At 29.7% G+C, this 23,796-nt stretch overlaps 2 protein-coding genes across 5 annotated transcripts in view; one reads left to right on the forward strand and one right to left on the reverse strand.

Moving 5' to 3' along the window:
• Positions 1-23,796, forward strand: part of LOC148234077 (glutamate receptor 1-like) — a 393,208-nt gene that overhangs the window by 99,705 nt on the left and 269,707 nt on the right. For 3 of the 4 annotated variants that reach the window (XM_088187823.1, XM_088187822.1, XM_088187824.1), the window contains exon 2: positions 1,717-1,869. In XM_088187823.1, the coding sequence (XP_088043949.1) occupies positions 1,717-1,869 (153 nt within the window). Of the gene's footprint in view, positions 1-1,716; positions 1,870-11,689; positions 12,012-23,796 lie in introns of those variants that run through there. The other variant, XM_088187826.1, reaches the window with a different exon arrangement.
• On the reverse strand, positions 8,180-10,736 carry LOC148234078 (uncharacterized). The gene is made up of 2 exons (XM_088187792.1): positions 10,539-10,736; positions 8,180-10,248 (listed from the first exon to the last, which is right to left on the reverse strand). The coding sequence occupies exon 2, from the start codon at positions 9,472-9,474 to the stop codon at positions 8,521-8,523; it is 954 nt and encodes a 317-aa protein (XP_088043918.1). The 5' UTR covers positions 9,475-10,248; positions 10,539-10,736; the 3' UTR covers positions 8,180-8,520.

Genomic DNA, 23,796 nt, shown 5'->3' on the forward strand with positions numbered 1-23,796 from the left:
TCTAAATCCATGGCGATCAAGGGTACACATCAAATTCCTCCCCGAACGCCGTAAAAAATAGAATATATCGCAGGGCTAGCCCAACTCTCCCGAAATTTCTTTTTCCATTGCAAAAATACTCTGAAGGCATATATGTACATATAAAGAAACATTATATAAAACGGTAATAAAACCAATATCTCTCCGTAATAACGCAGTCCCCGTGTTTGCTTAGGACTAGACAGTTCTTGTTAATTAATAACCACAAGATAGTAATAACAGACGCCGTTATTTTGGCCGCCAGATCTTTCCAATGCTGGATGATATGGCAAACGGAGAAGAAAGAGAGGAGGAGGAGGTCACCCCCACCACTCGATAATTTATCGTCCGCTATCAAAGTTCCGCCGGGGGGACAATTCAATAATTAAATTAAACGCTTTTTAGTTTGATCGGTTAACGGGCGCTGTACATAAAATGCGTGTTTCGCAAGCGAAAACCCTTGGGTGGCGACAGTGGGAGGGGAAGATTGGTGATGGTGGTGGTAGAGTGGTGTGGTTTCCTCCTTCGCTCCCTCTTTGCCTTCTGGCGTCTTCATATAATATTTGTGGTCGACTTTTTCCACTTATTGCGACATCGACAATCGACCGAACACACTTGTACGTATACTACGTATAATAATATATTGGATTCTTGGCCGTTTGTAATATTTGGCCCGGTCCGAGATTCTGCGTCGTTAATTTCCGATCTGAACTCAATGATTCTCGATAATTTGTTCTCTCAAGCGAGTTAGTATAAAATAATAAAAAAGATATTTTAGTAAAAATATCCTTATAGAAAATAAACAAATTTCTTAATCATTAAAACTAAGATAATAAAAATGATATACATTTATAAATTTATATATGGAATAATTTATAGGAAAATATTTTTTATTTTAATATTATATTTTATTATAAATCTGACCATCATTGACAGGTTTAGGCAATGCATTATGATACAATTTATATTCATGCAATTGAACATTAAAAATTAACAGTTATGGAGCACACTTAAGATTGATGATCACCTTCCTACATATTTTTTTCTCATCATAGCTATCAACAAAAACATCTTTACATATGGCTCGTTGAGAAACGGAATGGCTTATGAAGGAAGAGTGTTCTTAAGCATTGACGTCGTGGACACAACAGCAAGAATAAGGAGCTCTAAACTCCAAAGCTCGCAGAACAAAGTCACCGGGCATTGACAGTTTGATGACACCGCCCTTTAGCAATTTTAAGAAGTGTTTCATTGAGTAGACGCTGCGTCGGGATGCAATAAATTGTATATTATTTAATTAAAGATATTGTTTTAAATATTATAAAATAACTAAATACAATGTAAAACGACACCTTTATTATTATCACGTAGGTTAAAAAATGTTTGTGGTTTTTCTTTATATAAATAGTAAAATTTATAAATGGTGGTGGTGATATTTTTACATTTTCATTGAAAATTAAATTTTAAATGATCAAGCACCATGTTACCTCGTGTGTATATTACATGTGACGGCACAAAGAGTGTTTTAAATAAATATGAATTTTACAGAGATGAACTTTTTTGTTTAATTTAAACATTGTTATAAATTTATGCAATTTTTAATACATATACGTGCCCTTTGTGCATTTAGCAACTTATTTAATATTCTGGGAGTGTTTCAGCTTTTGCTAGACTCACAAACCCGTTTCATATTTACAGGTGCAATATTCGAGCAGGGATCAGACGAGGTGCAATCAGCATTCAAGCTTGCGATGCTCAATCACAATCAAAATGTATCATCACGCCGTTTCGAGCTGCAAGCTTACGTGGATGTCATCAACACGGCGGACGCGTTCAAGCTATCGAGACTCAGTAAGTACAGCATGCATTCATAATTTTTATATTTTTGATGAAAAAAAATGCCCCCCCCCCCCTTTAATAATTTTTATAATATCGATAATCCCAGATAAGTTATCGCGATGAATACCGAGATTACAAAAATAGTAATACTCGCAAACCTCTAAATATATATTCATTTTTTATAATAAACAGCAAAAAGCTAAAAAATATTTATTGATAAAATTATTTTTTTAATTAAATTCAGTATATGGCTATTGTTTTTAAGATCTTTGATTACCTTCTCACCAGGAACTTTATGGGATTATCGATATTGGGATAAGGTGTGAAAAAAACTTTAGCTACTGCTAGAACAGGGCTGTATATTACATATATTTGTAAGCGCGTGGCGTAACATTATGATATGTATAAAGAAAGCGAAAGTCGGATATAACAAATCTGAAAAAAAGTTTCCCCCATTTTTTTGTAAAGCTTTTCGAAATAAATATGTATCGCGTCTTGGGGCGCGAACTGACGAGATAAAATATTTTTCTTTATATATTAAGTAACTATGAACGTATCAAAGGAGAATATAAAATGAAACTATATTTTTACTGCTACTTCGATCGTAAAATTTCATAAGCATATAAAAAAAAGGTGAGAGTGTATGTGTGTGTGTGTGTGTGAGTGTTGTATATCTTTTTTTTCTTGAGAGAATAGCGCGAGATAAAAAAATTCTATGTGATATACGTGTGTTGAAATGTGAGATTATCGATTGGGTCGTTCTCATGTATTCGATATCATATAATATTTAGTTTAACTTTTACTAGCTGTGTCATTCGGATAGGCCTAGAGCTAACTTAAAAATATTTGATTCACGTTACCAGACTAGTGAAAATAATTTTTATTCGATTGACAGCAAAAGTATTTTTTTAAATTTGCAGTCTTTAATGCAAAAAGAGATACTTCCAATACAAGTTATGGCTTATTTATGTTTATAGCAATAAACATTTATCTTATAAGCAATAGCAAAAAGTATCCAAAAACATATTCACTACACATTGTTGCGCGCGTTGGGTGGCAAAAGAAAAAAAACAAATGCAATGCTTCTATGGCATTATATTTAAAAATCTTTCTAGGCTCTAAAATTTTTTTCAATTTATAAATGTATTCTTAAATATAATATTTGAATTGTTGATTCTGTAGAACTATTTTATTATTTTGATTGTACAGATCGTACAGAATTGTTATTTCAATAGAATAATTTAACAATTTATTAACATTTAAAACTTTGAACTCAAAAAATCTAACATTTTAACATTGAACTCGCGTGATTATTGACAGCTGTCATATTTACAATGCTTCTAACAGAGAAAACTTGAATTGGATCATATTGTACTTACACATATATCAAAATATATACATTTATGTACAGAATGTAAGCCAGACTAATTTATTTTTTTATATTTTAAAATATATTTCAAAATAAATTAAATATTTATTTAAACAAAAATAATAATAGGTTTTAAAAAAGCAATAAATAAAAAAGATTTTTTTAAAAGTTTTATAATTTTACTTACATGCGAATGTTTCTTTATGAAAAAAATTACGATGAAAGTTCATCTTCAGCAATTTTACTATGTAAACCCTAAAAACTGTACAAAATAAATTTAATTAAAAAAACACGTAAAAGTGAACAGTTGATAAAAAAACATTACCATAATTTTAATGATATTTAAAAAATATAACCAAAATAAAACATTATTTTAAATTTTAGCTTTTTAATATAGTTCATATATATTAATAATAAATTTTAGTTTCTTGAACCTTAAAATTAAAGTAAGGACAAATATTTTTTTTGTAAATTTATTTTTAGCGAAGTTAAAATACCTATATACATTATTTTCTGTTGCTGAACTTTTATATATCAGCTTTGTTAATTTAGTAAAAACTACTAGATATAGCGCTAACATCTGATAAGGACTTTGTTATATTTTACTAATTTGTAGGATATTTGCTTCAAAAATAATAAAAATATTTTTAAACATATTTTTTTTAATATATAATATTTATTATATAATATTAAATAATAAGGACTGAGCACACAAGTGGTTATAGTGTCATTGTGATTTTAAAATAATATTATAAATTATTAAAAGTCCTAATTCTAGCATTTTTTAGTAAATAATATAATAAATACGCTTATGTTTTATGAAATAAAAATATTTTAAACAGTAAAACAATAGTTTTATAACCTAATAGCGATAAATATTAACTCAATTATAAATAATTATTAATTTATTTTAAAATTGATCTAAATACAATACCCATTTTTAGTCTCTTCTTCACTTATTGCAGTAGTTCGTAATCATATGTCAGCACGTCACTGGTCAGTTTCTTAAGCGGTTTCATTAAAAAGTATTACAAAAATGATATATGCAATTAATCTTTTATTTTTAACTTGAAAGTAAAAAGTAGAAAATAGCACAGTTGACTTTTAAAATGGCAGGTAGAATAACATGTGCAAAAGTCACGTCGCTACTGGTTAAATTTTTGTAGAAATAAATATGGAGTGATATTTATTGGATATTTTTAAAATACACAAGAGTTATATAGAATTAAAACGGCGCTGTAACAAAGTTTTTTATGCTTTTAATGTATTTAGCTATATACTAAATTAAGTGTGCTTATAAATGTTCTGTATCTCTTAATCAAATTATCTTTAATTAAGTACTGTTTTTATTTTTTCATATAACTTTTCACTTGTAGTTTCGTTGTTTAAACCACTAACATAAAATTTTAAAGGCTTTGATGCAAAATATTCCGATAGCCCTCTTTTTACATCGTCAACATTTTTAATATCAAATTCTATTTTTTTTTTAAGAACTGTTGTATCGATTAAAATTAATAATAGTTTAAAGGAGCAATGTTTTCAAAATAAAATAGCTGCTATAAATTTTTTTGCTAAGTTCCTTTCTTTTATCAAGAGTTAATTTCGCCATATTATCGTTTTATAACACCATTCGACTTATTTTGACAAGTGCAGCTGCTTTTTACTTCCTTATGCAAATTATCCAGCTGATTACAATATAAGCTGGTTTTTGTTTGGTATTGCGCAAATCTTTGCCATTTCACCATACACACAAATTATTTTTTCACAATGAGCCCGGTCATCGAAGTTGCTTTTGCTAGTTGACCTTTGGATAATTATTGCCCTAAAAGAAATTTCTTATGTCCGATTATAAAATAATTAAAAAAAGGTTACTCAGCTTTAAAATCTCGAAGCTTTTAGTATATGCAGATGCGCGCCGACTTGTTTTCTTCGCCCAATTCATATTTATATTTAAAAAAAGAATGTTTTTTTCTTAGATTTTTAAACATGTATTCGTCAAAGAGACTTCTCATTAGGAGTGCCAATCGTACATAATTTATTTTCCCTAAAGAGAGCTCGAGTAAGCGAAACGTAACTCGCCCCGTTTACTCCCCATTTCCCCTCGAGTCCATTTTCGGTCTCTAGCATAGATGGTGATGCTGGAAGACCATCAACTCTAATCGTGACCGGTAACCCGGCAACAGTCGTCGATCGTGACGGCTTAGGTCGAGAACGATGGAACAACAATTAGTTTACGCACAGCTAACTATGTGAAACCTATTGGATGCTAAAGGTACTGTTTAGTCAGCTGGTTTAGTTTCTCGACCACCTGATGAATAGTTTGCATAAGATTTGCTTCCATTTTTACAGCCAGGACATCGTCGTTCATCTGTGCTGGTCTCCTACATGCAGGATTATTTTCCCTATTAAATTTTTTTAACCATCTTAGACATTCAAATTTATTTAATGAATAACCTATCCTTTTACAAGTGTTTTAGTGGCAGTAGTTGCCAATTTTTTTAATGAAATTTAAATAACCTGCAATTTTTTATAAATTATTCTGCCATCGATAATTTTTTTTAATTTCGGAATGTGTAGTCTAGATGTGCCCCAATACAGATATACTCAACATAATACGCACTCAGACTGTTAAAATCTAATTTTAAAAAAAACGACAAATAATAGATATTATTTATATAAAATAATAAAGCAACGTTAAAAATTACTATTTAATCGGTCGCCACTTCAGTCGGCGTAAACTTTTCAGTGTTCATACAATACAACACTTTAGGACACCGCACACGTTCATAACATATCAAACACACATACACATACACACACATAATATTTACAAGTCAAGCAACGTCTTCTCGCTTGTTCAAGAGCACTTTAGATGGAGTTTTATTATTGTTTTTTTTTTAAGTTTTATTATCACGTTATTCTCTCTCTGTTCGCTTCAAGCAGTTGTTGCCCAACCATAGTTTTAAGTTCATAATATCCTTTTTAACTGACCAACTTTAATTCGCCACTTCGCCAGTGAAAGCATATTATTCGCCGAGACTCTGGAACAAAGTAATAATATAAAAAAACTTGTGTTGCCCGAAGTTATTTTGCCGGTTTCTCGAGTTACTCGCCGCTTATCGAGTTATGTTGTAATGGTGCACGATGAACAAGGGTACCGAGTGCAATTTTAATTTATAATATTGTGCCAGACTTATAAGTAACAATGGATCAAATATAAAACTGAAGTTTAAAGTCAAAATCACGGGATTTTTATATTTGTATATACATGATAACTTCGAAAGTAAATTAGCTAACAGTGCGTAAAAAAATGTGCGGTGTACTTCAATAATAGTATAATATTCAAAATTTATATAAGCTAATATTACAGATATTTATCGGTTCATTTATTTTTCAAGAGATTATATTGATATATTTAACAGTGTTACTTTCAGTGACAGTTAAATTCATAACAAAATAAGCGCTATTTTAATCTTTCATGTTAATTCCTATTTCAATGAGGTAATTCTGTACAAACAGGGTTAGTCAATCAAACATAATTAATACCGACAAGTAGCTACAAAAAACCACTAGACTGAAAATCTAAGAATAGGCGACATATATGTAATTATAATTATTAAATGTGATTTCCCAACTGGGACCAGTTCTTAATAAAAGCGTATTTTAATAAATAAAAATTCGAGTCTTCTGCCATGACTCAAAGCCGCGTCCTCCAGATTATCAGATAAAATCGTTAAGACTACCTCTATTCCGACCTTTAATTTATATTAAATTCATTTGCTGTCTTAAGATAGCATATGTATGTATTAAAATTATATCAAAAAAATAATGGATTTTGTACTAAAAAAAAAAAAAATATTACATAAAAATTATTTACGTCACTTTTTATATAACATAAGCCTGCCGTAATTAAAATTTAAAAAAATTGTTGAACAAAGTACGTAGTGGACTCTAGGATCAGCTACCTCATCCCTCTAAATTTACCGTTTCTAAGCTTTGTGTTTCGGATAAAAAACATCATTATAAGCAATAAATACTTCCTTTAAAAGAAAGTTTGTTAAAACGTTGATACATAATAATACTAGTAGGCTCAATGAAATTTATGTTATTAAAGTCATAGATAAACATACAATATATTTATCATAAAAAAATTTTAATAAATGAATTTTATTATTTTTTAAAAAAAATATTACTTTGTTACTTTTCAATGAGGTAAAGCTATATCGCTTTATCTTATAAATGCAATGCATTCAGGCTCTATCCTAGGATCACCTATTTTTGTTTTTTTACACAAAAATGAAAGGTCGAGATCATCCCTTAAATTATTAAAATTATATGTCATGTTGCAATAGATTAAATCGACGATGATATTCGTTATTTTACGCAACAAAAATAATTTCTGAAAATTAAAAATTACCGATCAGTCTAAAAAATCACATCTGTAGAGAACATATGCGCCAATTTCAAAATGAAAAATATTTCAGGCCTTTTAATGTAAGATGTAGAAAATTCTTTTGATACACAAATACCGCAAACTGTATACTATTATATATTTAATACGCTTAAACACGAGATGAATTATTGTTTTACTAAATAATGACCACTTAGCACCGCGTAAAATTCTATTTGAAATTTCTCAGAATTTTTTTTTATGATTGTTATATTGAATACGAACGATACTTAGAAATAAAAAAATACGCTAACGGTCTTAAACCGGCAACGTCACAAATGAGCGCGGACAAATGGGCGTGCGTCAAAAGAGCGCTGCATTATAAGCGCTGCGTCATAAGAGCGTTTACCAAAGTAGCGCTGTAACAAAATAACGTGCGTCAAATGCGGAGTCAGCCATATGAGCGTTTGACAAAACAGAGCACGTCATAAGAGCGCAAAAATACTTTGAGAAAATCAAGTAATGAATATTTTAGGAATTAGGTATAAGGTAGGTGCGGGCATTAAGGCCTAGCTAAGGGAGATTTGAAATAAAATAAAAACTATATATCGAAATCAACTAATTTTAATGTAAAGTATACCTATAGATACATTACTATAAAATAAAAACAAAAAATGGCAACTTTTGCCGTAAACAAAAACAAAATTAAACATTTTGTAAGACTCTATCTTTAGGCCTTATTATACTATGGTCGGGTAATAAAGCCTAAGGCTTTAACATACTATAATAATCAAAATATGCATCTTATATTTGGTAATTATGATCAATAATCATAGATATGCATTAATCATGCATGAAGTCTTAAAAAAGCAACAAATTCCTTTGATTAACAGCCATCAGGACACTAAAAAGTGTCCGTATCATCTGCTGACAAACCAACGCACTCCTCGTGATACCACTTGCCGCATTTAGCACATTGCCTCATATCTGCCATCTTATCCTCTTCACAACCATGACAATACCAGCTCACTTGTTTCTGCTTAGTACCACTTCTACCTTTGAGATTCGATGTCTTTATTATTTTCTTTTCTTCTTTGTTTTTGTCAAACATATTTTTAGTGACTGGAGTTCCCCTATAATTTAAGGCTTTTCTCCTAACGATTGGTGTTTTTTCAGTATTTTTGACTGGTGTAGGCATAAGCTGCTTAAATACTGTTCTTTTTATTTCAGCGAGAGGCACATGATCTTCATCATCGTCCGAACTAGAACTACCGTAAACCATAGGGTAAAACCTTCCAGGACGTTTGTTTGGGGTTTGACCAATTAATTCTTCTCCAATTCTTGATGTTGATGGTCCCGATGTTGGTGGCCTAAGGTAGACGAGATATGGCGAATTTTCTTTGTTAACATCGTCAGATACAGGAGGAGCTGGTGCCTCTGTCAGTAAAGATGGTGCAAAAGCTGTTTCTGGAATAGCCTGTGGATTCAATGGATACAAACCAGTTGCCCTGAAGCCGCATATAATGTTATTATGGGTCATAGATTTCGACCACACATTTGAGAGAATAATATTAAATCTTGCCTTAGTGAGTTTTTTATCTGGGTTTTGTTCTATAAATGTTAAAACTTCAGCATCCCAATGGTGCTCAAATGATCGAAAGACGGCTTTATCAAGCGGTTGGAGTTCATGAGTGGTGTTTGATGGTAAACAGTATAATGATATATCGAGTGAATCGGCAACTTCAACTATGGATAGGTCTAGGTGACAGGTTGCTCCATCAAATATTAAAAGGCACTTTCCTGTACTTTTGTACCGGGCTAAGTGTTTCAAGAAATCCTTGAAAAGTTCATTGGTCATATAACCCTTTGTAGATTTTTGAACTAATGTTCCCGGTGGAATGTTGTCATATAACTCATGGTTTCAGTCGTTTACCTTTGAAAATGATCATTGGTGGTATTGCAATGCCAAGTGCATTTATACATCCGGCGATTGTGACACTTTCAGCGTGTTCTGAAGACTGTAAGTGCACTCTTTTAGCTCCTTTCTTTGCTAAAACAGTTTGCTGATGATGGATCGTTAGACGGCAACCTTTCTCATCCATATTGTAAATTCTTTCAGGATGACTTTTCAAGTCCAAATTATCATAAACTTCACTCAGTCGCTTGAAGTGATCATCAACAATAAATTTATTAAGCTTTTGAGCTCTGGCAGGGTTTATGAATTGAGCTTTTCTTCTAGATATTTCTGGATGTCTTTTCATGAATGCATTAAACCAATCTTTACCAGCAACTTTATGAGATGGGTTGAACTTATGATTGATGTTATTAAGTTCGCAAAATTTAAAGACCAAGCGTCGGAGAATCAGTGGTGTCACAGGCAATCCAATTTCAGCGAACTTTATGATTCTGCTTACAAGTTCAGTTTCCTGGTCGTCACTGAGTATGGATTTTCGACCTAGTGTTTTTTTTAAACTGCCGGTCTGAAGATGATTTCTAATGGTTCTTCTGGGTACTTTATACCTCTCAGCAGCTTTATAGGTGCTCAGTATTCCTCTTTCTACCGCTCGAACAGCCGACACCAAGTCATTTTCAGACCACAATGCTCGTTTGGGAGGCATTGTGATTGCTGTCACTAAAAAAAAACAATAAACAGTTGTCATTACTTTTTATAACACTCCTAGCATTTTAAAAAAGATACTAACTAAAGCTGTGATATTGATACAAAAAGGAGGATAATAAAGCCTACGATCAAATTTTGTAGGCCTTAATAACCACCGACAACATGTGTAAAGAAAAATAAAAATAATATGATTCGGATCATGATATTATAATTTAAACTTCTAAGGTCATAAAAGTATGAAATGATAGAAATCTATAATGTAAAATAACATAATTATGTGAAATATTTCAAAAAATACTTACGTTTGTAACGGACGATTTTTTGTTATTCGTGTTGCGCAACCGCTTCCCACAATGAACGACGACGCACTGGCGACATCGCGCGAGCTATCCTGTCGTGACACGTTTGAAGGGCCATCTTTGAGTGTTAGCTACTTATGTTTGTAACCTTGAGTGATTCAAACAAGCTTAAATTGGATTTTTATTACTTAGGCCTTATTACCCGACAGGCTTTATTACCCGAACCTACCTTACAAAATATATGTAAATTGTGAGAAATTTCAAAAAATAAAAATTCACGAGATATAGGCGGTAAAATTAGTATTTATGTGCCAGAGCGTAATGACTATTATAATGATTAGTCAATAAAAACATTATTATTTATTAATTATTACGTACATATTCAAGTATGGCTCCCCATCCCCATACGTACGATATACATATATTTTTATTAAAATGAAACGCTGGTTTTGAATATATCATTAGATTTATTCTGTAAAGTTTCATTAAATTGACAAAAAGGTATAACAAAATAAAAAGGGCAGGTATATTAATTATATGCGATAATTAAAATAGAATATTCAATTTTCACAGCATCGCGGTTGGATTTTGGGGACCTTCGGCTTAAGAAATTGATAGAAGGAACACGAAATTCACAAAAAAATAGTTTAATCGTAATCGCGAAAAATTTAGGTCTCTAGTAATAACACATTAAAACTAAATATCAGACTAATAAAAGAATCATAAAGATTCACCAATAACTACTTTAAGTCTTATTATCGTTAAAATAATTTTCATTTTAATTTTAGTATTTAAAAAATCGTAAGTAACTCCCTTTTTGATAATTATACAATATGATTAAATTGAATTCGGCAAAATTAATGTTTTAACTATAATTAGATTTTAATAATATTTTTCATATAAATAAACTTGAAATCTTCGACATTATACTTTAAATAGGTCAACAACAACAGCAAGGTGACCTTCGCATCACTCTCGCATTAAAAAAACAAACAACTTGCATTAAAATAATTCGAATTAGAGATAAATATTTTAAAAATAGACAAAGAGGTGAATGACATTTGTTATTTTTAATGAAGCATAACCTTGAATTGTCTGGATGCATCTAGAAATATTTAAAAACACACCAGTAGGTATGCGACCTCGGTCGTAAACAGTCGAATAAATTGTTTTGTTACATTTTTCTCGAATAAGTGTTCTCGTTCATATTTTTTTATAATAAAATCCGTTTCGATGTTTTTAATTATAAAGTGATAGTGTAATTCAGCGTATGTGTTAAAATTAAGCAGTGTATAATTCAAATTAGTGTTAATAATATTGTTACTATGCAAGGCACCGTTGCACCAGTATTTTTCCATAACGTGCAACGGACGCGACGCGTCCCTACCCCCGCGGGACTCGCGGGGGAAGGGACAAACGCCGAAAGCGCGAGGCCGCGAGGATATTTGCAAATCTAGGCATCATGCTGTTGACAAGGTAATGTCTTTCTAAGTTTATAAGTCATATAGTTAATCCTTTGCGCTTGTAACTCGACAATTGGTCGACATCGAATTCCAAGCGTTGCACTCGTACGTCGATGAAACTTGAAATGCATTTATTGGCTTTGTGTTGGAGCTAGTTTTGCCAATTTTAATTTATTAATGGTAAAAAAACTTACGGTAAACACATTTTAGTAATATTCAATTTTTAACTTATGCAAATAACTCAATAATAAGTTTATTGTAAAATTTTTAATCTTAATATGGTCGTTTCGCGTGGTGTTAAGACCAATAATTGACACCGATAATTTACGGTGTCAATTAAACTAATTTATTCCTTCGAAGGGTATCTATATTTTTATCATATGGGATAAAACGGGATTATATGATCTAATTGTGCATAATTCTTACTTAATATTGTGTGTCTGTTACGAAATAAAAACGATTTTAGTATGACGGAAAAAAAGAGCGAGATGCAAGCAAAGCTCGCTATTTCGCTCGCACTATTTAAATCAGCGATTGACAACTATCGACAACTCAAATAATAATATTAGTCTCTATTTAAATATTTATAAATACATATATTGATTTATTTTTACAAATTATTCATATAATTAAGAATGACGATATATTAATGTTATTACTGTGACAGTAATAGTAGTGGGAATGATATCTAACCACTTAAAACAAGATGGATTATGCTTATTTTAATCTTAAATATTATGACAATTAACAGGTATGGTGCGCCGAGTAAATATTGTTAACCTAATATAATACCTCTGCACCAAGAGATCCATTTACCCGAAACTATAAAATAATATATCGATTTATAAAAACACTAATCAATTTACTAAGGGAGATTAGTTTAATATTATTATTTGTAAGCTAATAAAAATATTGTTTCTAAAACATGTTTATATATGGTCCCCTTTTAAAATTGTAAATTCTACAATTTTTTTTTTATAATTTTCATTCTATTTTTTAATTTCATTTATTTTATACACTTTCTGAATTGATAGTGCAGCAAGAGCATTTAGTATGCTAAGTCTATTTCTACCAATATTAAATCTTGTACAAGTTTCAAGTTTTAGAATTATCTTTTAATGTAATCATTTTTTATGATAAATTTAATTTTTTTTTTAAAAACTGTCCAAAATATTTTGGTATATCCAAATATGGTTTTAATTTCAAATATCATTAGGGAATAACAGTATTTTCATATCTCCAAGGTAGCGGATTTTCTAATAAGAAATTACAATTTTTTTTTCCACTGAAATTAATATATAATTGTCAATTGAAGTTTGGTAAGTCTTTTTAGGAGATTTGATCTTTTCATTGAGCATTGTTTCAAAATGTTGTAGTGCTTGTTTTGCAAAAAATTTAATTATTCGATTTTAGTGATTATTTTTAATATTTTTCTTAAAAACCACAAGATTTTATGTCTATCTTTATCTTCCAAATTATAATATCTAAAAATATTGGGGTGATATTCAAAGCTAGTTATAGATAAAAAGGGTATTTTGTTAAATATGTTGTTAATCTTACAGTATTATTTATAGTAATCTTAATCTCAGTGATGTATTTCGTATGTATGGAAATGGGGAGCCATTTTTCTTTCGTATGTACGTAATGATTAATAAATAAGAATGTTTTCATTTACTAATCATTTTAATCGTTATTATGCTCTGGCACATAAAATACTAATTTTACCGCCTATATTTCGTGAATTTTAATTCTTTGTAAATATCCCACAATTTACTTATATTTTATATTCCTAATTCCTAAAATATTCATTACTTGATTTTCTCCAAGTATTTTTGCGCTCTTATGACGCGCTCTCATTTTTAAAGCGCTCATATGTCTCTCTGCGCATTTGATTCACGCTATTTTGTTACAGCGGAACTTTGGTAAACGCTCTTATGACGCAGCGCTTATAATGCAGCGCTTATATGACCGCGCTCATTTGATGCACGCTCATTTGACCGGCCGCCATTAAACCATAAGCAAATAAATACCAAAACAATTTTTATTAACTTTACTTAACTTTAATAAATATTTTGAGAGGTGGAAAACTGGAAATTGAAATCAACTAATTTATTTTAATTTTTTTTAAATTAAATTTAATTTGTAAAATATATTTATAGATATGTAACACCACTAAAGCGGACACTAAATAATTATTTTCTTGAAATATTAAATGTAGCTTAGTGTAACATTAGGCTTTTATACGTATGATAAATATAAAAATAAACTTTTACACACATTTTTAAATAAATGTTATTAATAAAGGTATATACAAAATTAAACACATCTGACCTTAATTCGTAGAGTAGGAGCCGTAGATAAAATCGACTATCCATTGACACAAACCTAGACTTGAAAATAGTCGCATATTTGCTCGGTTTTCTTCTCGAATTCTCTTCGCTTTCCGCCACAGTTCGTATCTGTTCTGGTATGTTTCAATGGTGATTTTCCGCAGACCGATATTTCTTTTAACACAAAAATTTTCCCTTCAGTCTTTTCTTCTTTGGGTCTTCACGAGCCTTATGCACGGGCGGGTTCTCTCGCCGCTTATCTTTAGTTACTGTGCAATTCTCTAATGGACAAGAAAATATTTTTTTTGCTCCTTTTTCTCTCTCTCTCTCTCATTCTACTTCCCCCTTTGGCACCCCATGACCTATGCGATGCAACAGCGTGATAGGACACAAAAAAATCTTCTTGTCCCCTTTGTGCTCTCTGTTCGCGTGTGCATGAGATGCTTCAGTGCATCCAATTCACAAGCATACTAAGTGAAGAAATTTAGCATGCTTATAACGAGAGATTTTCGTAATAGGGACCTTACAAGACAAAATCCTTAAAACAAAATCGTTTCTTAAAGAATGAATTTAATAAATTTTTATATAGTGTTATTAAATCTTAATCTTACATTTAAGTGCATTTATATGGATTTTATCTCTAAAATAATAAATTATTTGATGCAAAAATTAGATCAAATCTTGATTAATATTTATTTTAGATAATTATACTTTGGCATTTTTAAAACCACCCGCTTTCTATAAATTAACTAATGTGTGTGATTCTGAAAGGTAGTGCTAGTTCATTGTTTACAATAACGTTTAGCTTCAAATCTAACTCATCAAATACGTTGATAGTTATATCGCTACAAACAAAGCATTACCTTTTAACCTGAGGCTTTACAACTTTTACCATTCTTATTATTTCACAATTTTGTATTTTTATTTATTTATAGTCAGCTTTACTATATTCTTAAGTTTTACATTACGATAAACGCTTAGACTGAATTTAGATGCAGCTTTCCTAAAAAAATTAGAGCTTTCCAATCTAATTATAATATTTTCGACTATTTTAATAACCTTGAACATAGACTCATTTTTTGTGTGATTATTTTTACCACCGAAACATAGTTAATATACATATATACATGAAAGAACACATTTTTTATGTTAAAAGAATATTCATTTACAAGGTAGAGTTGAGATTTTTTTCTGAAAAGAAAGCAGGGAGCTTAATTAGTTTAAGAATCTTTGTTCTAGGTTATTATAAAAGGCAAGTTAGTTTCTTTACAAGAGAGCTGCGTCCAAATTTAGTTTTAATACTTGAAGTAATGTGAAAATGTTATGATGAAATAAAGCTCACAAACAACTCTGGTGGTTCCTGATGCCCTCAATATAAAATTATTTATTAAAACCAACCTTAGTAAAATTGTCAAAAAGCATGGAAAATAAAGATAACGAAACTTAATTAGAATAAAAATTACTAATACCAATAAAAATATTTATCAATGTTTGCCTCTATTTTTGACAGTAGCGTAAAAATCACAGCATTTTTTTTTTATTTACAGACGTTTCCATTTTTGGTAGAAAGATTTGCTTACCGCATATTCTGAATCTATTTAGGAAGCTCAAGTTTTGAACTGAAGCGTAGTTTGAATTAAAAACAAACTTCCTTGTCTATCGTCTTTCCGATTTCTATGGAATTATTTTTAGCTGTGATTGCTTTTACTAAGAATACAAAATAAAAAAATTTACGGTAATCAGCGTACAGTACAATTATTTTCTGACAGTGGAGATATTTAAGACATATTGCATTTTAAAGTTATTAAGTTTTCTTAACTGGATATTTGCGTTTACCTGCTATTCTAAAGATGTATGATTTTCATAGCATTTACATTTATATTAATACTTGGAGTGTTTTAATTTATCAGTATATGATATTTTAACCAATTCAGGTTTATGACTATTAATATATCTTTTTATCGCATGCATTCACATACACAAAAACGATATTAATGACTTTATTATCAAAATATTTAGAGCTGTAAATTTCAAAATTGTACCTATGTAAAACTGCACTGTGGTGCTGCAAATTTAAAGGATTAAAACTGACTTTTCGTTAGCCCGTTTAACATCGAAACGCCGAAATGAATATCAAAATTTCGCAACGTTATGCACAGATTTGCGCGTTAAACGCGCAATTATAATTTTAAGCGGATTATTAAATAGCGTCAACCCCTCTTCACTCACCCTGTTTGTGTTGTCGTTGCTCAAACGGTTAAATGTTCAGTGGCATAATTAACGCTCGCTTACGCTGTATAATTAAGCGGAAAAAATCGATACCGCACCGGTTTCATGGTTGTCACTAGGTTAATCAGAACTTCAAACTCAACTAAACGCTAACCATGGTTATAGATACAAATTATTCGTTGGAAAATCATATATATAATATATATCATAATATACAATAAATTTTGATAATAGTTCATTAGATAAAAGTGACTCAACTGTGAGTTGTAAATTTTCAAAAAAACTAACTGAACTTTTAATACGTCACGCGTCGAAAAAAACATTTAGAAGTATATATTATGTAACGTAATATATTATGTGTAAAAGGATATCTTATATAAAATCTTTTATATGTGTTATTGATTTTGGTGCTTTACATTTCTGTGGCAAAATATTGAAAAATATTTTATTTGTAAGTTTATTTTACATATAATATAATAAATTTACTTATTTATCTATTTAATCAAATAAGTAATAGCTTATACATCTTTTTTGAGTTAAAGATAAAAAATATATGTAAATAATCACAGCCTTAATGTTTAATGTTAATTGTATACCACAAAAAATATGTTGATTTTTTAAATTAAATTTATGACAATGTAAAGGAACATTATTTTATTAAAAAATATATTTAAGTCATTTTAATACCTAATTGCATTTATTGTATCTGAGTTTTGATTCCCATGTAAATTGTAATAATGAAATGTTCAATTTTATAATATTTTTATATCTAAAGTAAATCTATTTTTGTATACTGATTTATTGTTTAAAGTTTGTTACGACACGTTTGACACGTGACTATATTAATTAGCTCGCTATAAATAAACTTGCGTAGCAAAATTGTTAAAATAAGCCTAGTTGTATGAACCTCATTGACAAATAGTTAAATATTAATTATATTTTTAAATATAATAAAATACTAATATATTTTATTATTATAATTTTTTTTATATAAATAGACTGTATGATATTTTTTCATTGATATTTTTCCAATATTCAAGTCAGTCTCAGCTTTTTTATTACTTAAAAATAATATGTAATTTAATAAAATTAGACGATTAACAAATATAATATAAAAAATACTATTATTTTTTAAAATATACATATAACGTCATATATTGTACTACATTAATGCTTTTCAAAGTATCCATTATAACTATAAGCCAATAAAGAATAAATCCGCAAAACAAACTTGCTCTCTCGGAGCATGAAGCTCAATATAACACGCTTTAATTGAGTAAAACTCCAGTAAAGCTTTCGCGTTGAGCTTTTTTCTCTTTGCTGCCCGAAACGACTCGATGTAAAAATACAATAAAAAAACTACTACGAAAATGTTATGTAAAAAATATAAAATTACTTTTCTTTTATGAACTATATAAATTAAATTTGTATATCGGAAATTATTTCGAGAACAGATTTAGCTATCGATATCCTGATTTTTTTTCAAAATGCAATCAACCAATTTTTATAATATATCTATACATATTATTTTCTATTTTTTCCAAGCAATTAGGCACACGGATTAAAAAATAAAAATAACCTATAACAAGTAGGGATTACAATAATATAGGGATTTTTAAAACCGGTATTTCCAATAGAAAAAACAGTTGATACCGGTGATATTGATATTATTATTATTATTGCTTTAAATATTTTTGCCACTGATTCCTTTTATCAATTTACAAAATATGTTTTGAATTTATTCTCAAGCTACTGATTAAAATTCTCCAAATTCTACAATAAATGTTTAATAATTGTATTTATACTCTCAATGTATTATGTATATATTTTTCTTCTATATATATTACCATCAATGTTTCTTTGAGTAGAAATCAGCTCTTTGATTTTATCAAGAGTCAAATTTATCACATGGGGGTCGCGTATTGCAGATTTTTTTACTTTTTTGTGCAAACGAGATAGGTAATTACAATATAAACTTACTGTTATTGTTTGGCTAGGCTTAACATATAATGCACAATTTCTATACGAAAATAATATTTTTTTACAATGAGCCTGGACTTTAATACTTGAACATCGTATAACCACTGTTTTCTTGACGAATGTTGTCATACAACACTCATTACGCATCTGTGATTATTAAGTGCTTGATAAAAGGCGATCAGACTAAAGACCTAGAAAGTCTTAAAATATGCGGATTTGCTCAATCTTTTCTTAAAGCCTTACTATTATTATATATATGTATGTTTATACACTGGTTGTAATTTATTAACCGGCTAATGGATAGTTCGAATAGGACTTCTTTCCATTTCTGCAGCCATGACACCATCTGGTTTTCCACATCCTGGACTATTATCGATATCAAATGACTACAGTTTAAATTTTATTTTAGTGATCGTAGATGACAATACCTTTTTTGATTTATATAACAAGCAACTTTGCATAAAAATTCAGTCTATTAAGTCTAGAGTGCATCAACACAGATAAAACAAAATATGTACTTAGGTATCAATGGCCATGGTAGACTGACATAAAACTTAAAAAAAAATTACATTTATTTCGGGATTACCGATTAAATATTTGGGTGAATTTTAAAAAAGTACAATCAATTTTCCTTAAATACGCAAATATGAAATCATGACTTGAATCAAATTAAAATTAGTCGGTTGTTAAGGGTTTTATTTTAATAATATTATCAAAAAGCATTGTATTCGTTGAGCTTATTAATAAGCTACATACATGTTAACATTTACATTGAATGACATATTTTTGTTATTTTATATGATTATTTTTATAAAAAAAATATGATTTACTACTTAAAAATTAAAATTATTAGTAATTACTTAAACGCTGAATATATTTATCAGCAGATTTTTTAAATATTTAGCAGCTGCAAAAACAGCAAAGTGGATAAGGCTCTTCCAAATTTCGCATAAAAATACTTTTAATATTTAAGCACCGATTCGCAGCCGCCTTCTTCTTATAAATACATAACAATTTTAAACGTTCTCAAAAAGCAGCGCGAAATAATTTTCGAACATAAATAATTCGGCAATAATAATTCATCAACGGAATATTTAAAATCTGCCCTTGGAACACTCTTTGCCATTATATTGCATAAATAAATTAAGATATCAAAGAGCAAACATATTTTCACTTCCTACAAATAAATTATTCACAACTCTTAACTCAAAGGGTTCGAGAAATTATTATTTCGAATAATTCCAATATCCGTTATTGCGCTCAGATTTCGGTTTTGAGAAATTGTTAATTCGTTCGGCACACATAAAGGGCCGTGAGGCAAAATCTCTTTAGAGATCTTCGACACGAGCTTGGCCCGATAAAGATTAGCCAACGGTCCTATATCGAGACTTGACCCTGGAGGAATTAATCCGAAACGCCGTAATTAAAATCGGGACTAAACTTAAGTAAAATATGCCCGGAGATTACCGACGCCGATCGGGCGTAAGCTGTGTCGCAATTAAAATTTAACTCTTTGCCTTTAATCGCCGATGATGCTCAGTAAATATATTAAAATTTTAATTGGAATGAGGAATATCATACCAACAAATCCGCAAATTCATTGGACTGCCAAGAATTGCGTCTCATTTTATAGCTGTTTTTCCGAGCTTAACAACAAAAAATAATGATTATCGCTAATTTAATAATTATTGACAAATACTAAGCAAATAATTTATATTGAGTTAGGTATAAACATTAAATTATATAAACGAAACGTAGACAATCTTTGCCATCACCTTTCCAAAGTAAATAAAGCTATAAAAAAATACATATTTTTATACTTATCCTTAAAAACCAACAATCAAATACCATTGTCATTTTCAAACTATAAAATACTTTTAAAATATTTCGCGTAATCAAACTAACCCAACTTATCTAGCGTATCGGAGACTATGATAAAAACAACCTTAAATTTATATATAAGTGGAAAATGTCAAAGCAAATATTTCTCTAGAGGCTTAAAGACAACATATCAATCGTTGCTATTCTTCACCTCTATGTACTCAAATTAGCACTTCATTTATTGTGGGGTTTTTAATCAGTATATTTATATAATTATCAATTGAATCTAAATCGTGAAATAATATTAGGGCTTATATGAGTTTAAATTGAGTTTGCTGTTTTAAGTGATCTGCGGATTTAAGTGTAATAAAATACGCGAATCATTTATGGAGTATCAAAGTGAAACGTGTTCCTTATATTAAATCCTTGCATTGTCTAACATATATTATGAAAATATGGAAAGAACTCGTACTTGCACTTCACTAATCCCCATAATTTTATATAAAAATATCTCTAGGCAGCGTATTTTTACTCTACTGCCAATAAAAATGTATAAAACGACACCTATGACACTTTCTGGTATTGACAGGTGAATGATTGCAGTTCATCTTTACAAGGAAACTGCAAATATATCATGTTAGAAATTGTTAACACGCTTTTAAATATCATTAAGTCATAAAAAATATATTTTAATGGCCATGTATAGGTCGTTTATAAATAATAGTTAGAACTCCAAAGAGTTCCAGAAAAGTTTAGATACTCATTCAACAGCTAGCCACCATAACCATATCTATTCCCTTATGTTTTGAATGTTAGGGTTTAATAGTCAGTCGTTCATTGATATGCATATTATTTTATTAACCCTCCGATGGTCGCAATAATAAGTGGAACACCGCGCGTCGCAATGCATCTGACAGATCTACTTATCATTTTTAATATTATGAAAAAAAAACACAATTCTTTATTATATAATGTATTATTACTTATACTATAAATACTATAAATCTGTAAAAACTTGAATATTTAAAATATTTTCACAGATATTTTTATATTTTTGTATTCAGAATCAGTTTTATCTTCTAATTCAGAAGCATTATAGCAGATTTCTCAAGCATTAACAGACTGTTTCAAACACACAAGCAAACTAAATTTTTACATCAATATTTCGTGACATTTTATTTGTACAAAAAAATAAAATGTCATTCGTGATATTTTATTTTTTTGTATTATACAAGATACACTTTCGAAAACATTTTTGATCCTCTTTATTTTTAGTTTGCTTGCTAGTTGATGTAGAAGGATTTAATTTTTTTAATTTTAATTGGAGATTCGTTGGAACTCGGTTTTTAATCCGCTTCGTCGTTGTAGTACGAAAAAATTATATTCAACATGAAATTATATCATTAAAATGAAAATAAACATTTAAAATTGATTTTCTTATTTCATCACATCCATTTGAGGATGACCTAATATATCTTCTGTATGACCAGATAAAATTGTTAGAAAATCTGAGGTTCGAAAGTTTTGACAGCGGAATTCAATGACAAACCTTTATAAAATCCATTTTAATTTTATTTACTTTAACTTATATTGTAGGTTATTTAGTATTTTTTTAGTATTAATATTAATATCAATTCAAGGCATATTAGTTAAAAAACGCTGTAATATCTCACTTCAAAATTTGATAGGTAGTTTTACTTTCTGAATTCGTCGCCCCTGGCGGTGCATGCGACACTGGCTATCGCCAATCCACAGTTTCTTTGTTCCATTGGATAAGCATGCGCTAGTGATTGGCGTCTGCAGGTCCGTGACAATGAACGGTCTGTCTAGAAAGCTCCCCAGGGCCGCAATTCTGGCCCGGGACAAACGCGTCCCACGGTTACGATATAATACTGACAAAACTACGATCGCAAATGGCCCGACGGGGATGCCTCGTCGTCTGTGATCTGGCAATGGTTAATATTAAAACGGACGACAAAGGTTTACAAACCTTTAACACAAAGATTGTTGAATTAAAATATCAGGGTATACTTTGTAAAGCGTTGATAGTTAAAGTATATAAATTATAAATATAATATAAAAGCTTAAAATGCGACGTATATTTATTTATTTAAATTGCAAAAAAAACAAGCTTAGCATCTTAATAGCAATAACTTAAAACTAAATTTTAATTTTAAAGTATCATTGATATTACAAATTAATATTTAAATTTTGAATAAAATGAGTTTACTTGTAACGTGCGTTCATTTTAAAGCTTAAATATTTTATAATATTAAATTATTTCTTAGTTACAACAGTTTTCCAAGGTCTTTATTTAATTAAAATAAAGATAAATCGCTTGTTACGCAACAGTTAAGTTGTCAGTGGGTGCGTCCGTGGGCTACAGGCGTCTCCGAAGTGAGTCGCTCTAGGTTCCGGAATTCGAGTTGGACCAGTGGATATAAAGGGAGAAACGGCGGTTTCTGCGATCTGTACTGGTCCGAAGTTGAATCGACCTTTTATGAGTTGCAATCCAAGTTGAATGTCTCTCGAAGTTAGGGTGCCTGGAACTCTGATGTGTTAGACAAAGTGTCGAAGGGGAAGTCCTTAGAAAAAATGTCAATGTGAAAGTCTTACGACATAATGTCCGAAGGACTTATTCGTGGTTGCTTGTGTTTTTATATTCATACTCGCTCTAAGGTAGATTTTTTGCTGGCGAATGGTTGGCGAATTTATTTGAAATAAATTGCCATTAGCCGATAAGATAGATTAGAATCAGTTGCGCGCGCTATATATTCTCAATGCTATAAATATTAAACATTATATTAATTATGGCGCGTATATTGATCCGTTAGGTAATCTTCAACTATGTTTTATTTTAAACGAAAACACATTTTTTTTTTTAAATTAATTTTCATTACACATTATAAAAAAATATTTCAATAATTATTTCCCCTTGTTTATTGTTAAAATTAGACTACAATATCATGTCAGGAATATTTGGTAAAAATCGCTAGAAAAACTAATTTGAAGAATTCCGATGTGATAATAAATTTATTATTGACGACTATTTAAAAAATATTTTTTTGAAATTCCTAAGCCTATCTATTTTTTTTAATAATTAAAGCATGATGAATTTTATCAAAAGCTTTTGCTAAATCAATGTATAATACATGAGATTTACCTGATACTGGTATAACTAAAAGAGAGAACAGTCAATGCTTGTATTATCAGTATTGCAATTATTACTATTATTAATTTGATCTAAGAAATAATCCTAGTATCAAATATTGTTTCGATATATTAAATATATTCATTTTCAATTATTTTAATTTAAACACTTTCATTAATTAAAAAAAAATCTTTTTATTTTTGGAGCAATAAATTTAGGACAACATTGTCTTTGACCGACCGCTTGTGGATGCATCCTAATTTTTTTATATCAGGGTCCAGAGCACC

Source organism: Plectrocnemia conspersa, unplaced genomic scaffold (assembly GCF_051122295.1).
Source record: "Plectrocnemia conspersa isolate PC_06_02 unplaced genomic scaffold, ASM5112229v1 ptg000006l, whole genome shotgun sequence".
NCBI lineage: Eukaryota > Metazoa > Arthropoda > Insecta > Trichoptera > Polycentropodidae > Plectrocnemia > Plectrocnemia conspersa.

Excerpts from the sequence above, each read along its gene's own strand:
- LOC148234078 (XM_088187792.1), bottom strand. The coding sequence starts at position 9,474 with ATGACCAATGAACTTTTCAAGGATTTCTTGAAACACTTAGCCCGGTAC.